Source organism: Schistocerca nitens, chromosome 11 (assembly GCF_023898315.1).
Source record: "Schistocerca nitens isolate TAMUIC-IGC-003100 chromosome 11, iqSchNite1.1, whole genome shotgun sequence".
In the NCBI taxonomy this organism is placed as follows: domain Eukaryota; kingdom Metazoa; phylum Arthropoda; class Insecta; order Orthoptera; family Acrididae; genus Schistocerca; species Schistocerca nitens.
In genome coordinates, this window is record NC_064624.1 from 136,615,791 (window position 1) to 136,630,545 (window position 14,755).

General features: G+C 43.6%; 1 protein-coding gene across 1 annotated transcript in view; it reads right to left on the bottom strand.

Moving 5' to 3' along the window:
• LOC126213582 (heat shock protein 60A) overlaps nucleotides 1-14,755 on the bottom strand; it is a 72,562-nt gene that overhangs the window by 46,429 nt on the left and 11,378 nt on the right. Inside the window, exon 3 of the mRNA XM_049941431.1 lies at nucleotides 7,431-7,683. Within this exon, the coding sequence (XP_049797388.1) occupies nucleotides 7,431-7,683 (253 nt within the window). The remainder of the gene's footprint in view (nucleotides 1-7,430; nucleotides 7,684-14,755) is intronic.

Here is a 14,755-nt window from a genome sequence, read left to right on the forward strand (position 1 = left end):
AAAATGGTTAATGCAGGAGATGAACACATTTTACAACATTGTGTATTGCTTACGATAAAGGAACAGTTCGGACACTACGATTGATTGTGCCAGCATGACAATGCACTCTTGACAAAGCAGCATCTGTGAGGAAATGGTCTGAGGACAATAACATCCCTGAAATGGACCAACCTGCCCACAGTTCACACGTAAACCCAATGCAACACATTTGGGATGAGTTATGAAATCCATTTCATCCACAATCAGTGTCAAACATCACTACCTACTCTTCTTTTGGCTCTTGAGGAAGAATGGGTTGTCGTTCTCTTACAAACATTCAGACATTTCACTGAAAGTGTCCCCAACTGAGTTCTAGCCAACAGGGGGAAGGATTAATATACCTCACAATGTCCACTAACAGGTATTTAGATACTTCTGATCAGTCAGTTTACTTTTATTATTAATAAGCTGCCTTCAGTTGCAATCTTTTAGTCCAACACGTTTCAGAGCTACAACTCTATTCTGAAGGACTAAACTGGTCGTTTTTGGGCATAATGTCTCCTTTAATTCATCACCTTCATTTGGCCACAAGATGCTCATCTCCTGCATTAGTGAAATATTCCACATGTGGATTCACATTCAAATATATTAATGATCTAAAACATTTACAACCACTGTACACTGCATGACTGAATGCCACCTGATGGCATTGCAAGCACATGAAGCAATGGGGGAAGTATATAAGCAGAACAGAGATGAATGGGGAATAATCATAGTGATGATATGGGCTGAAGTGCACTGATGTAAGAAACTTCACACAACTTTGAAAAATACAAAGGTTTTCGTTGCACTATTCTTTATTAAGTGTTACGTGTTTCAAAATTTCATCAGCATACTGAAGCTGTGACAATTGTACAAGAAAATTTATGAAAAGCAAAAATGTACATAATAATGTACATAATAGAATTTCACATACAGAAATTTCAATTAGTACTGTACTTACATTTAAATCAAACTTGAGTACTAAAGTTCATAGACCCTATCTCTTGCAGACTTATTTGATAGAGCTGTTGTCTATTTGGAGAGAACCAGTGCCAAATTGAGTGCAGCGATTCAGCTATCAAAGAAGTAAACAAAGACCAGTCGGTGCCCCTAGCATTAACCATAGAAAGGTAGTTTCACCAATTATTGTATGTTCGTCTATAGTAACATGACTTCATTTGGTGAAACTTATGTAACATTTTGCAAAATTATTCTTTCACAACTTTTCTTTTATTTCTTATCTACACCGGTTTTATGTTTCTACTGTACTGCACCAGTTATTGGTTGAAAATATGTCTTCTGTTCTTCTGTTTTGATTAGTGACCAGAGACTATCTTGGTAATGTTCACGATGCTACCTAACGATGCACATTTCTTGCTGTCAGCAGACAAGTTTCTCCTCTCGGGGGGGGGGGGGGGGGGGGGGGGAATAAAATGTCAAGTTGTTCTTAAGGATCTGACATTTAATTAATTGCAATGCTAAGTGTTTGTAAAGGTACTGGCCTTCATTTAGTTCTCTGATAGCTTAATCACAACACAGTTTGGCACTGGTTCTCTTCGAATTGACAGTGGCATTGTCAAATGTGCCTACATTAGATGATATCTGTATTACATTCAGTCTACATGCTCACTTTCATAAGGTTTGTACTAAAGCTGGATTTAAATGTAAGTACAACACTAATTGAAAATTCTGTATACGTATATGCTATAGCTAAATTTCTTCTACACTTTTTCCACAGCTTCAGTCTAATAATGAACTTCTGAAATGTGTAACGTTTAATACAAACATGCGTAATCAAGAACTTTCCATATTTCAAAGTTGTGTTTAATCTGAATGGTCAGCTGCCTCTACCATGGATGTATTTCTGGATCAAGTAAGGGGATAAGCAACTCTGACAAAGAATGGCTTGGCACATGGGAATGAGCATTTCTGAAATGGCAAATCCAGTCAGCTGTTTCTGTTCTACTGTTGCGAGCAACTACGCAAAGTAGTTGAAGGATGGTGAAACCGTGAGTAGGTGACGAGGTATTAAATGTCCACACTTCATCACACAACATGGAAGTTGGAAGCTTACCTTCTCGGTTAAGCAGGCTAGGCAACAAGTTTTGGAAGATTCGATGACAGGGTAAAATGCTGCTGCAGGCAGAAGTGTATCACTGCACGCAGTTGAGCACATGTCAAACATGTTCCCACATTAACCCAACAACCTTGTTAATTATGGCTCCAGTGGGCATGGGATTGCAGAGAAATCACATAGATGTAGGTCACTGAGAATGGACTGTGGATAAGCTGCCCAGCTGAATAAATCATTTCTCGTTACATCAGGTGTGACTCATGACTTGCCCATACGGTGTCACTTCCATTCCTACCATCAAATTTTCACAAAAATTTGTCTCTATACCCCTGAGTTCCCCAGATAGCTTTATCAGTAGAGCACTCTACTAAAAGAAGTCCCAGGTTCGAGTCCCAGCTAGACACTCAATTTTAATCTGTCAGAAGTTTCCATTCATTAACATTCCTGTTGTGTTGCTTGTAGCTCCATCTTATTGCCAAAGATGTGTCATCATTCACTGGATAAAGGGCAAGTTGTCGAGTTAGAAATTAGGGAATCATTTTAACATACGGCACAGAATTAACAGTTACTGCATCACTATCCTTACTGTTCTTATACTGATGGAAAGGACAGAAATCCACAAAGCCATTTGCGAAAATTGCACATCACACTAACTTCCTGAACATAAAGAGGCTTCTTATAAGTAAACCATAGAAGAGTGAGTGAGTGTGTGTGTGTGTGTGTGTGTGTGTGTGTGTGTGTGCGTGCGCGCACACTCACTCATCCTACGTTGTTCACTTTTGCATCATTTTAATGATCACTTTTGAGACCAAGCCTGAGCATAGCTTGGGGCACAACTGTGTTCCAAAGCCCACACCTGAATATAGGTTGGGCCACATTTCTTAGATGCGTGAGCCATGTATCGCTCGACAACTGGACTCATTTCATATAAGACCAATGTAGGGACATCTCGCTACCTACCACTTAACTGGTGCAGCATTCTGTTGCAAATTTCTAGAATTATATTGAAAGAAGCATTAGCCATCGCGAATGGGTGAGCCAATAAAATTGAATTAATGTAATATTGTGTGTGCATTTGTTAGGGTTTGCAGTTTGCCTTAATTCTGCTATAAATATGTCACATTTGCCGTGTGAGCAAGAGATTTCAGAAGCTCAAGTGGATGAAACTGCTCAATAACTCACCTCGTGCTTTTTTCTTGGGAGCATAATTATACTTTGTTGTACTTATTTAAAATTTGTATTCTCTCAAAGAACCACAGTAAATATGAAAAATAAATTTTGAAGCTTGGCCCTTTTTAGTATTATTACTCCTGAAGACACATCAATTATGTATGTGCCAGTAACACTTTTAATAAAAGCACAAATGGCCAGTTTCCTAGATCCAATATTAATATTAAGTGCCTGGTCTCCAAATAATCTGGAGCACTTTGCCACATAAGTTTGTCATGGATAATGGCCTAAGGTCAAGAGAGTACAGTATATGAAGTTTGTAAGAATGATAACTGGAGGCTCCATGGAGAATCACCATGTGTCACTTCTAGTATGATGTTTCACCATATTGTCTGATCAGTACAGACTTCTATCATGTTTTTCCGACTCTGATGTTTTCAGATCTATCAGTCCTTCACTTGTGACCACTTTTGTTAGAAATTGATTCAGTTTGTGGACATTGATTATCAAAATTTTATTAATATCACCTGATGGAACAATCCAGTTACACAGTTATCTTAAAATGATGCAGGAAGGCATGTCCTGTTTTCACCATATCTTCAGCATTTTGGTAATATGCTTTCAGCATGTAACGACTTTGTCAAAAAAAATCCTCTGCAAATAACCAGCTAGTTGTGCAGACAGTGGGGTTTAACACACCCCTACCATGTTTCACCACCCCATGTCACTGGTGAAACTTATAGCTGGTATCAAGACACTTAGTACTTTAAACTCTAGCCGAAGTTTCAGCTCATACACCATATGCTGCTAGAACACAGTTTTCTCTGAATATGAGCACAACTGATGCCTTTATAAAATCAAATCAATAGCACTTTCTTTACAGCACTGTGGCGCCACTTGCAGTAATTAAAACTAACTCTGATGTTACATTTCAATTACACACCTTTCTAGTGCAGTCACACCTCAGGTTGCATTATCAGACACCAACAGGAATCCTGATTGGCTGCAGCACATAGCTCTGCTGCTGTTAAAGAGTCTCCACATGCTATAATTTGGAAACATGCAAAGCTGCGAACGGATAAACAACATAGCAGTTTGTGGCATCCACTCGAGACCAGTTACACCAGTCACAGAGCAAACTTACAGCAAACCTAATCCCATGTGACACAGACTTTACCCTTACTTTCAACATGGCTATGGAGTCAACTATTCTGCGCTGTTTTCATTGCCCAATATCATACTGCACAATTTGTCATTTTTACCTGCATTGTCAATTATACAATGTCCTCTATGTGGTTCTTCATTAGCAGTAAAGACAATTTTGTAACTATGGCAAACAAAGGAACAAGTGCGCGTGCATGCATTTTTAGCCCTAGAAACCTAAAAATGTGGCTGCAGCTACACACACACACACACACACACACACACACACACAGTGACAACTCAGAAGCTATAGGGTAGCACAGTTAAAAGTAGTCCCCCATACCCTTTGAATGCGAATGCAATATTTCAGCCACTGAAATGGAGTACACAGCTATGACAATGGACAGTTTTATGCAATAATCCACTGTTAGCATTCTTCTGTCGGCATTTCTGTTTATTTCATCAGTCAAGTTAGACATTTCTCTTTGTGGTGTGCAAAATGACTTCCTCAATAGATGAAAGAATTGAAATTCCGGAAGCAAATGTGAAAACAGGTCTGATTCAGGAAACTCAAAATTTTCAGGTCAAGTATCCAGATGGAGGACTACCAGCACAGAGAGCAATTCAGAGTCTCTATAAAAATTGGCGGACCTACGGATCTGCGCAAAACGTAAAATGACAGACTTCCTTCAGTTCGCACACCACAAGTTATTGCAGACATTCACTGAATAATTATTCAGAGTCCAAAGAAGTCTACAGGTAAATTGGGGAGGAGTTGCCAGTGGCTATCGAAAAGTTAATTTGAAGCCATATCGTGTGACAGTTGTACAGCATTTATGGGAGGCTCACAGAAACTTTTAAAGATTACTTCATGTGGCTCTTGAATAACATTGATGATGGTTTGTTAGATACTTTCCATTACATCTTGAGTGAAGAAGATGGTTTCATCTTTCTGGTCATGTGAATTCACAGAACACAAGGTACTGGGCAATGGAGAATTCTAACATTGTGCGTCAGTAACTACTATATAACGAAAACAAGTCAACGTTTGTTGCAGTGTAACAGGAACACACACCACTGGACCGATATATTTTTGACATTACACTCAAAACGGTTGCATATACGGAAATTTGACACATTTTGCACTCAACTCACTGAAAATGAAAGACAATATTACCTCTTCCAGCAAGATGGGGCAACAGGCCCCAGGTTTAGAGTATCCCTGGAGCTAGTCCACGATGTCTTCACTGAGGAAGGAAGTGTCAGCAAATATTAATGGCAACCACATTTGCCAGATCCAACAACATGCTATTTTCTCCTGTGGAGACACTAAGAGCACGGCCAACGATACAAATACACACACACAATACAGGAACTGAATGACAGCAGCAGCCGTGTAGTTGTCGCCACTGATATCTGAACTTTACGCCGGATGTATGTGAATATGCTAAGACGTGCACAGCTGTGTACTGATGTGGCAGGGGGTCACTTTCAACATCTTCTATAAATGTATTTTTCACTGTAAATGAATGATAAGTCCATTTCAACTCTCAATTTCTGTAATTTCATTGCATTTCCTTTATAATTACATGGCTACAGCTATCTGCTCCACCCTGTAGCACCACCTTCTGTGCTCTTACACGAGTAATGCACATCATCAAGCAGCTAAAGGTGAACAGTTGCTTTCTTCATTTTGTTGATGATTTTAGAAGTTCTGTCATTTTAGTAACCTACAGCGTGTTTCTAAAACCACTGACATAAAATGTCTGCAATGATTAAATCCACACATCCAGGAGAAGGAACTGTGTGGTAGTTATGCAATGCAGTTTTCATATTGCACCTCTTTGAAAAGCATACAAGCCAATTTGTCAACTTGCTGCAGAAACAAAGGTGCCAAAACACATTGCAAAACACAGTAAGTGTTGCTAATTAAGCAGCTAGAAGTAAGTGTCTCTTTTCCTATAAAACCCCCCATATTATACACATTCAATAACTCCATTAAGCCTTCTACACTTTGAAGTACAGATGAAATGACCCACTAAGTATAGCGCAGGACAGCCAAACCGGAAACTGAAGAGGGGAGGGTGGCGGTGGTGATGGAAGCCCTAATGCCTCCCACTGTCACTGTCAACAGATAGCAGTCACTGAAACTGGTTGTACAACAATACTGCTTCTTACATGCAGCTCCAACTACCACAATGTAAACGTACTATTAGCCCGAAGACTTCAGACGTCTGCCGGACTGGGGACTAACACGAGCTGCGACAGTGGAGTCTGTATGCTATGAAGTTCGAGGGATACTTTCCTTACTTTCCCCACCTTACAATTCAGCCATTTATATAATGGGCCTATACACAATGTCTACAGAAACACACAAACTTCTGACAACCTCTACACAATATCTACAATTGCAGGTATATACGCACACAGGGGAAAAAAAAAGTCCTGGATTTTTCACAGATTTCCCAGATAAAAATACACTTTTACCCAGGTGAAAAGACACTACACTGCTGGCAAAAGTACTTTTTTTAAAGTTAAGTGACAATGTACTTTCCCTCGGAGCTGTAAAACTTCCTTCGAATCGTGAAGATTTTATACACTGGTGTAGAACTTCCCACCAATTTAGGAAATGTAACCAAGCAAAAAGCAATGAGTTTTGGAAAGATCTCTGATGAGTGGCACCCTAATATATTTTGTTTATAGTTTGTAGTAAAATTGTTTCTCACGCAAACGATTTTGTATTCACATGTAACCCCTCCCCACCACTGTAAAGTCGCACATACAAATACCTCAATATTTCGGATGAATTACTCAATCAGAAACTTTGCAGGTACAGATTAGGCCCAACATGGGTCATAACACCTTGAAATAAGAAGGCAAACTAGTTTCAGTAACTATTTACCATCAACACAAAGCCTAGCCTGTAAACCTACACTGTACCCAGATTCACCCCCTACATCAGAAAGATGGCTTCTTATACAGAAACATTTACCAACAGGAAATTAAGTGAGACGGTACACACCTCTGCGAATTTCTATAGGGTTGGCACCCTTGCTGATCTTTTCGAAGCCTTCTTTGGCGATGGCGCGTGCCAACACGGTGGCAGTCGTCGTGCCGTCTCCAGCCTCCTCATTAGTGTTGTTGGCGACATCTTGCACCAGCTTGGCACCGATGTTCTGGAACTTGTCCTTCAGCTCCACACCTTTCGCGACAGTCACGCCGTCTTTGGTTATCTTCGGACTGCCCCAGGACTGCTCCAATATTACGTTGCGGCCCTATAACGATGATTTGAGTCAAAATACTACTCAAAAAAGTAAAGATTGTAGAGTTACAAAATATTCCCTGTAACACTAATGCTTTTCCTGCTGAGTGACGACAGATGAATCTATATAAGTTTCGTATAAAGTATTTTATCCAACATGTCAACATATAAAAAGAATTTGTGGATTTTCTGTTTCGTTTGAGCACATGACCTTGGGACATTGAGGCCTGGTGCATTTCAGCAGATGCCACGATACAGGCCAATATGACTGCCAATTGCCTGCGACTGGAAGAAGATACTGCCTGCATTGTAAAGAGCTTCACTGAATATTATTATAATATCAACTATCAAAATATGTTACAAAAGATGTTTTAACAGGTTGAATTCTGTGGTAGTATGTTCTTGCCGAGTCTACTATTCACGAATGTGATCCGATATTGTACATTGCAGTTACTGTAACACTCTGCAATAAAATTGTTCTCATAGTGAAGAATTACTGGAATTTAAACTGCGAGGGACATTTACTTCATCCAAAAAAATCCTTTTACGGTACATCAGGATAAGAAGTAGAATTTTCTATCTTCGGAAAGTGAACAAGTCAAATTATTCTGAAGTATCTCCGAGAGGGGTGTGGGTGGAGGCCACGATAGCAGGAATCGACCTTAAAAAAGTTGAAACACTGACATCAGCGAATTACTCTGTAATTTTGCTTGTAACTAATAGGAGTTATATGGAATTAAATCACAAAAATATTTTCTCTTCTCATGTTATTGGGAGAAGAAGATTCTTCAAAATATGTTTCTGCTCAGGAAAAACACAACACCTTGACTTACTAGAGAGGACGTTCATATTCACACGATATGTACATTAATACGTTCTGCAGAAATAATTTAGCATTTGAGTCATGTCGGCCTGAGGGTTCGAGGTCAACATCGGTATCATGGTGCAACACAACCTACCAGCAAAATGTGCCTGAGGCTCGTGTTGTTTCTATGACCCGAAGGTAATGGATGCGCAAATGCCTCACAGACGAATGCACGAACTGTAACGTCAGATCAGTTTGTTTGAAGAAGGGCGCATTTTTGCCACGAGAGAATGTGATGCGGGGAAATTCCTGCTCGTGTGGGAAGAAGTGTTTTGGCAGTGCAACAGGTGTGTGCAGAATGGTTCACGGAAGGCCACAGAACACTAAGAGATGGGTCAAGTCGCGCCACCCAGACCACCTCCCGAGTTTGACACCTCATCCGAATGCCACTGCAGAACAGATCTGTGTCATCCTCGCCTCTGGCACAATGGTGGAACAATGTAATACATTGTACGCTGTCAGGGATGACAGTCTGTCACCATTTATTACAGCATGGGTTATGTGGCTGTTGCCCACTTCTCGGACTACCTTTGATGAATGAGCACAAACATGCTAGATGGCAATGGTGTGTGGAATGACATCACTGGGTTGGTTGGTTGACTGGGGGTTGAAGGGACCAAACAGCAAGGTCATCAGTCCCTTGTTTCAAAGGTGGTCTATTTGGACAGATTTACATCACACGATAAAAAGTAAAAGGATAAAAAACTTAAAAGTGCAGCTGTGTTGCCAATGGTGAAAACAAAAGGAGGGAAGTCCGCAGGTGGGCAACCCCAACGCTATGCCAGAGGCAGGAAATATCCCACCACTGATGCAGTACAGGCAAGACCACCTGCTATTCAAAAGCGTTCACCTGCTAGAATGTAAAAGTGCGTATTGTAGGAGGAGACTAACCAAATCTAAAAAGCAATAAAAACAGAGTAAAAGGGAAAGAAAAGAGGATCTTTGCCAGGGAGGGGAATCAGGAATCTCCAAACACAGCTTACAGTGGGAGACACCCCAACCCTCACCGCCCTGCCCTCCTACAGAGGGAAATTAAAAACCTTAGAACTGAAAATAAAACCACTTTCACAGGGGAAACTGAGAACCAGTTCAACCATCTGGGAATCGTCTGCCAATATTAAAGGTAAAGTGCAGGGAAGTCAGTACATAGTACGCAGAGCCAAAAGAAGGGAGCATTTCACAAAAATGCGGGCTACCGACTGGAAGCCTCCACGACCATAAAGTGGGGGTGGCTCACTACGCAAAAGAAAACCATGGGTCAGCCTGGTATGGCCGATGCGGAGATGACACAGGGTGGTAGAGTCTTTTCGGGAGAGGCGAAAGGAAGAACGCCATGGGACAGGTGTCACCTTAATCGCACGGAGTTCCTTAGACAGGGAGATAACCTCCCAAGATTGGCCCATGACTGTGTGAAGGGGGATTTGATATGAAGCCATAAATCCGCCACAGGAGGAATTACAGAGAAGGCGGGGTAAGAGACTGCTCCCCAGGCAAACGATCAGCAAGCTCATTACTTGGGATACCCACATGACCAGGAACCCAAAGGAAGTCAACGGAACAAGCAGCATGGTGAAGATCAGCGAGACGGTCATGGGTGGCCGAGACCAAGGGATGGCGGGAAAAACACCGATCAATAGCCTAAAGGCCACTCACTGAAACAGTACACAACAAAACGCGGTTGAGTTGCGACTGTTTAATAAAGGTAAGGGCCTGTGAAACGGCCATCAATTCCACAATGAACACCCCACATGCAGTTGGCAGGAGATTATTTTCCATGCCAACAGAGGACATGAAGGCATATCCCACACAATCAGCAGATTTAGAGCCATCGGAGTAAAAAATCAACAGCATCCCAAAACTCCCATAAAATTCAGTGGAAAAAACAACGGAACACCACTGGGGGAAATGAATCTTTCGGACCTCGGCAGAGATCCATCCGAATCCGGGGCCGAGGAACTAACCAGGGGGGGGGGGGGGGGGGTGGTGTTGGGGAGGTAACGTGGGTGACAGGACAAAGAAGGAAGACCCGCCCAAGGGCAGGAATCTGGTGGGCGACGTCCTTGGTCTGGGAACAGGATAGAATAGGAAGGACGAGTGGGAGAGGAACGGACAGTGATTGCATAAGAAACCGGAAGCTGAGACAGCAGAACAAAAGGAGGGAGGGGGGGGGGGATCCCAGCTCCAACCAGAAGACTATCTACAGGGCTAGTAGGGAAGGCACCGGTGGCCAAACGGGATACCACGATGGTGGACCAGATCCAAAAGGTGCAGTGTGGAAGCAGCAGCTGAACCATAAACTTGACAGCCATAGTCCAAACGAGACAGCACTAAAGCCCAATAAAGGTGAAGAAGAGTGGAACGATCTGCACCCCAAGAGGTGTGGGCAAGGAAGCGAAGGACATTAAGTTTACAGAAACATCCTATCTTCAGAAGTCTGGTATGAGGCAGCTAAGTGAGCTTGTTGTCGAAAACAAAACGCAGGAAACTAAACTGTGGGACCACAGGTAATCGTGCATCAGGGTAAAGCTCTGGATTGGGGTGGACTGTAGTACGGCGACAGAAGTGGACCACCTGTGATTTTAAAGGAGAGAATGAAACCCGTGTGCGAGGATCCATGCAGAGGCATGCCGTATAGCACCATGGAGCTGTTGCTCTGCAGAGGTCATCGAAGAGGAACTCGCCCAAATGCAGAAATCATCCACATACAGAGCAGGGGTGACCAAAGGACTAATTGAGGCCATAAGTCCATCTATAGCAATGAGGAAAAGTAGTACATTCAATACGGAACCCTGTGGGATGCCATTCTCCTGGGTCCATGGAGAACTAAAAACAGTATCAACCCGAACCCTGAATGACTGATGGAACAGGAACTGGCGGATAAAAATCGGGAGTGGACACCAAAGACGCCACTCATGAAATGTAAGTGAAATATGATGGCGCCAAGCCGTGTCATAGGCCTTGCGAAGGTCGAAAAATACTGCAACCAAAAGGCGGCGCTGGGAAAGAACCTGCCGAGCAGCAGATTTCAAGCGAAGTAAATGATCGGAGACCGTCCCTCTCGGAAGCCGCACTGGTAAGGGGACAACAGATCCCGAGATTCGAGAAGCCAATTTAACTGACGGGCTACCATCTGTTCAAGTAACTTGCAAACAATGTTTGTCAGACTAATTGTCCGATAGCTTTTGACAAACAGGGGGTTCTTAACAGGCTTAAGGACGGGAACCACGATGCTAACCCTCCACTGAGAAGGGAAGTCACCCTGGAGCCAAATACCTGGAAAAGATGTCGTCGTGAAGCACTGAGATGTTGAAGCAATTGGTTACAAATGGAGTCTGGGCCACGGCCATATCATGAGAAGAAGAAAGTGCGGAAAGAAGTTCCCTTTCAGTGAAAGGTTCATTGTTAGATTCTGACTGACAAGGGGTAAAATATAAGGCAGAAGCTTCTGCCCACTGTTTCTGGTGAAGGAAAGCAGCTGGATAGCAGGTTGATGCTGATGCTGTTGGAAAATGGGGTCACAAGATATTCTGCGAGAATCAACGGGTCCGTGCAAAGGTCATCTGAGAGGGCAAGGCCCGGGAGGGTTGACGGCCAATGGCAACCTTGGAGAGAGCAAAGTGTAGCCCATACTCGTGACATAGGGGCAGTAGAACCTAGGGAAGAAATAGAGCGTTCACAACATACCCGTTTGCTCTGTTTCATTAAGTAACGGGCTTTGGCACGAAGGTGTTTAAAGGTAATAAGACTGACAGAGGATGGATGCCTCTTAATGTGTTGCAAAGCTTGACGGCGATCACAGATGGCAATGGCCGCACTCCACCACGGGACTTGCTGGCAGCGAAACGGTCCAGGTGAGTGTATGATAGCAAGGCTAGGAGCGTGAACAATCGCATCAAACACGTCACGTAGGACATCATCAATACCAACATAAAGGGAGAAAAAATGACCTGTGCAGTATATAGAAGCCAATCGGCCCGGTGGAAAGACCTACGAGGTAACCTGTCCATAGGGGAGCGGGAAGGGAGTGAGAGAATCAATGGCAAGTGATCACCCACTGCAAAGGTCGTCATGTGGCAGCCAGTGTAATGAAGAGAGGAGGGGAGAGAGGGAGGGAGAAGAAAAAGAAAGATCAATGGCGGAAAAGGTACCATGACCAGCACTGAAATGGGTAGGGGAGCCATCATTAAGAATGCACAAGTCATGGTCTGCAAGAAACTTGTCTATGAGAAGACTCCAACTAGAAGGAAATGCACTGCACTACAAGTGACGATGAACATTAAAATCCCCGAGAAGGAAGTTGCTGAAGAAGGGCAGTTAAGGCAGCAGGTGTAAGAGTCCTGTCAGTAGGGAGATAAAGACTGCAAACTGTGACTCCAGAGTCTGGGTGGACCCTAACAGCAACCACTTCCAAGGTAGTTTGAAGAGGGCCCACGTGCTAGCAATGTCCGTACGGACCAACATACAAACACCACCAGAGGCCCGCAGGGGGCAGACCCGATTGCGACAGAAAGCGAGGGACCCACAGAGGGTCAGTGGGTGATCATCAGTAAAATGAGATTCCTGTAGAACCACACAAGCTGCAGAGTGAAACGAAATATGGGATTTCAACTACGGCAGGTGACAGTAATATCCATTACAATTCCATTGGATAACGACAGAATGATGATTCAAATAGGGGGGGGGGGGGGAGGGGGGAAAGAACAGACCAAAGCCAGTCATGCTGCCTGGTCACCAGCTGTCACCGACAAGGAGGGGGCAACATCCATGAACAGCAGGTCAGAATCAGGTGGCGAGGGTGGGGACAGGACCTCTGGCGACACCAGAGGCTCCTTGTTCTGGGAGTTATGTTTCTTCTTCTTTTCTGTTTGAGATCGAGGAGGGCTGTGCGGCATAATGGACCCAGCTGCAGCAAGATCGGGAACAGAAAGAGAAAATCTTGTCAGCCTCCCATATATGCTGATGAAAACATGCCCAATTTTCAATTCTCTATCAACCTCGTCAATTCTTAGTTGCCTGCACGACGTGAAGTTTGAGAGTGGATCCCTGAAAAATTGGACTTTGTGTGTGTGTGTGTGTGTGTGTGTGTGTGTGTGTGTGTGTGGGGGGGGGGGGGGATATGCTTGGCTTACACTTTTCCTATTCCTTCAGTTCTCAGGGATGTAAAGAATTTGCCAGACTGACTTTAACAAGAAAATCCACTGTGAATTCTGCTTTGGTAACTAATAGCAAACCGAGGAATGTTTTGCAACTGCTAAATATCTATGTCCTAATCTCCTCCTCCTCCTCCCCCCCCCCTCTCGTCGCGTGGCAGCAGACCTTCGGCCTGGAAAGGTGCCGGGAAGGGGAAGTCCTGGGAGGGGTGCCCTTGACCGGCAGATGCTGAAGAAGTGGGACACTTCTCCGGCTGGGTAGGGGGAGCGGCACCCAGAGGGGAGGGTGTGGGAACCACAGGGGAGGGGGGGGGGAAGAGGAGAGGGGTTTAGGACTGGGGGAGGAAGGGGTAAAGATGTAACAAAAGCATAGCTAGACGTCATTGACACAGGATAAAGACGTGCATACTTCTTACAAGCTTCAGTGTAGGTTAGACAATCAAGGGACTTATACTCCTGTATCTTCTTTTCCTTCTTATAAGCAGCGCAATCTGGTGAACGTGAAGAATAATTAGCATGACAATTAACACACACAGGTGAGGGAACACAGGAACTCCCCTCTTGGAGTGGACGTCCACAGTCACCACAGATGGGTCTGTGAACAGTGGGAAGAACTTTCCAAAATACAAGCACTTAAAACATCCCATAGGTGGTGGGATGTACGGCTTCATGTCACATCGATAAACCATAGTCTTGACCTTCTCAGCGAGGGTACCCCGTTCAAAGGCCAGGAAAAGGCACCAGTATCAATGCGATTGTCCTACGGGCCCTTGTGAACACGCCCGAACAAAGTGAACACCTCGACATCTTAGGTTGTCCCTAAGGTACTTATCAGTTTGAAGGATGAGGTCCCTGTGAAAAATGACACCTTGAACCATATTCAAAGACTGGTGGGCGGTAATGGACACAGGAATTGTGCCATGGTGGTCACAGGCACAAAGGGCCACAGACTGGGTAGCTGAAACAGTTTTGATCAACAATGAACCCGACCGCATTTTGCTCAGAGAGTCCACTTCACCAAACTTGTCTTCAATGTGTACCACAAAAAAATAAAGGTTTGGTATTGGTGA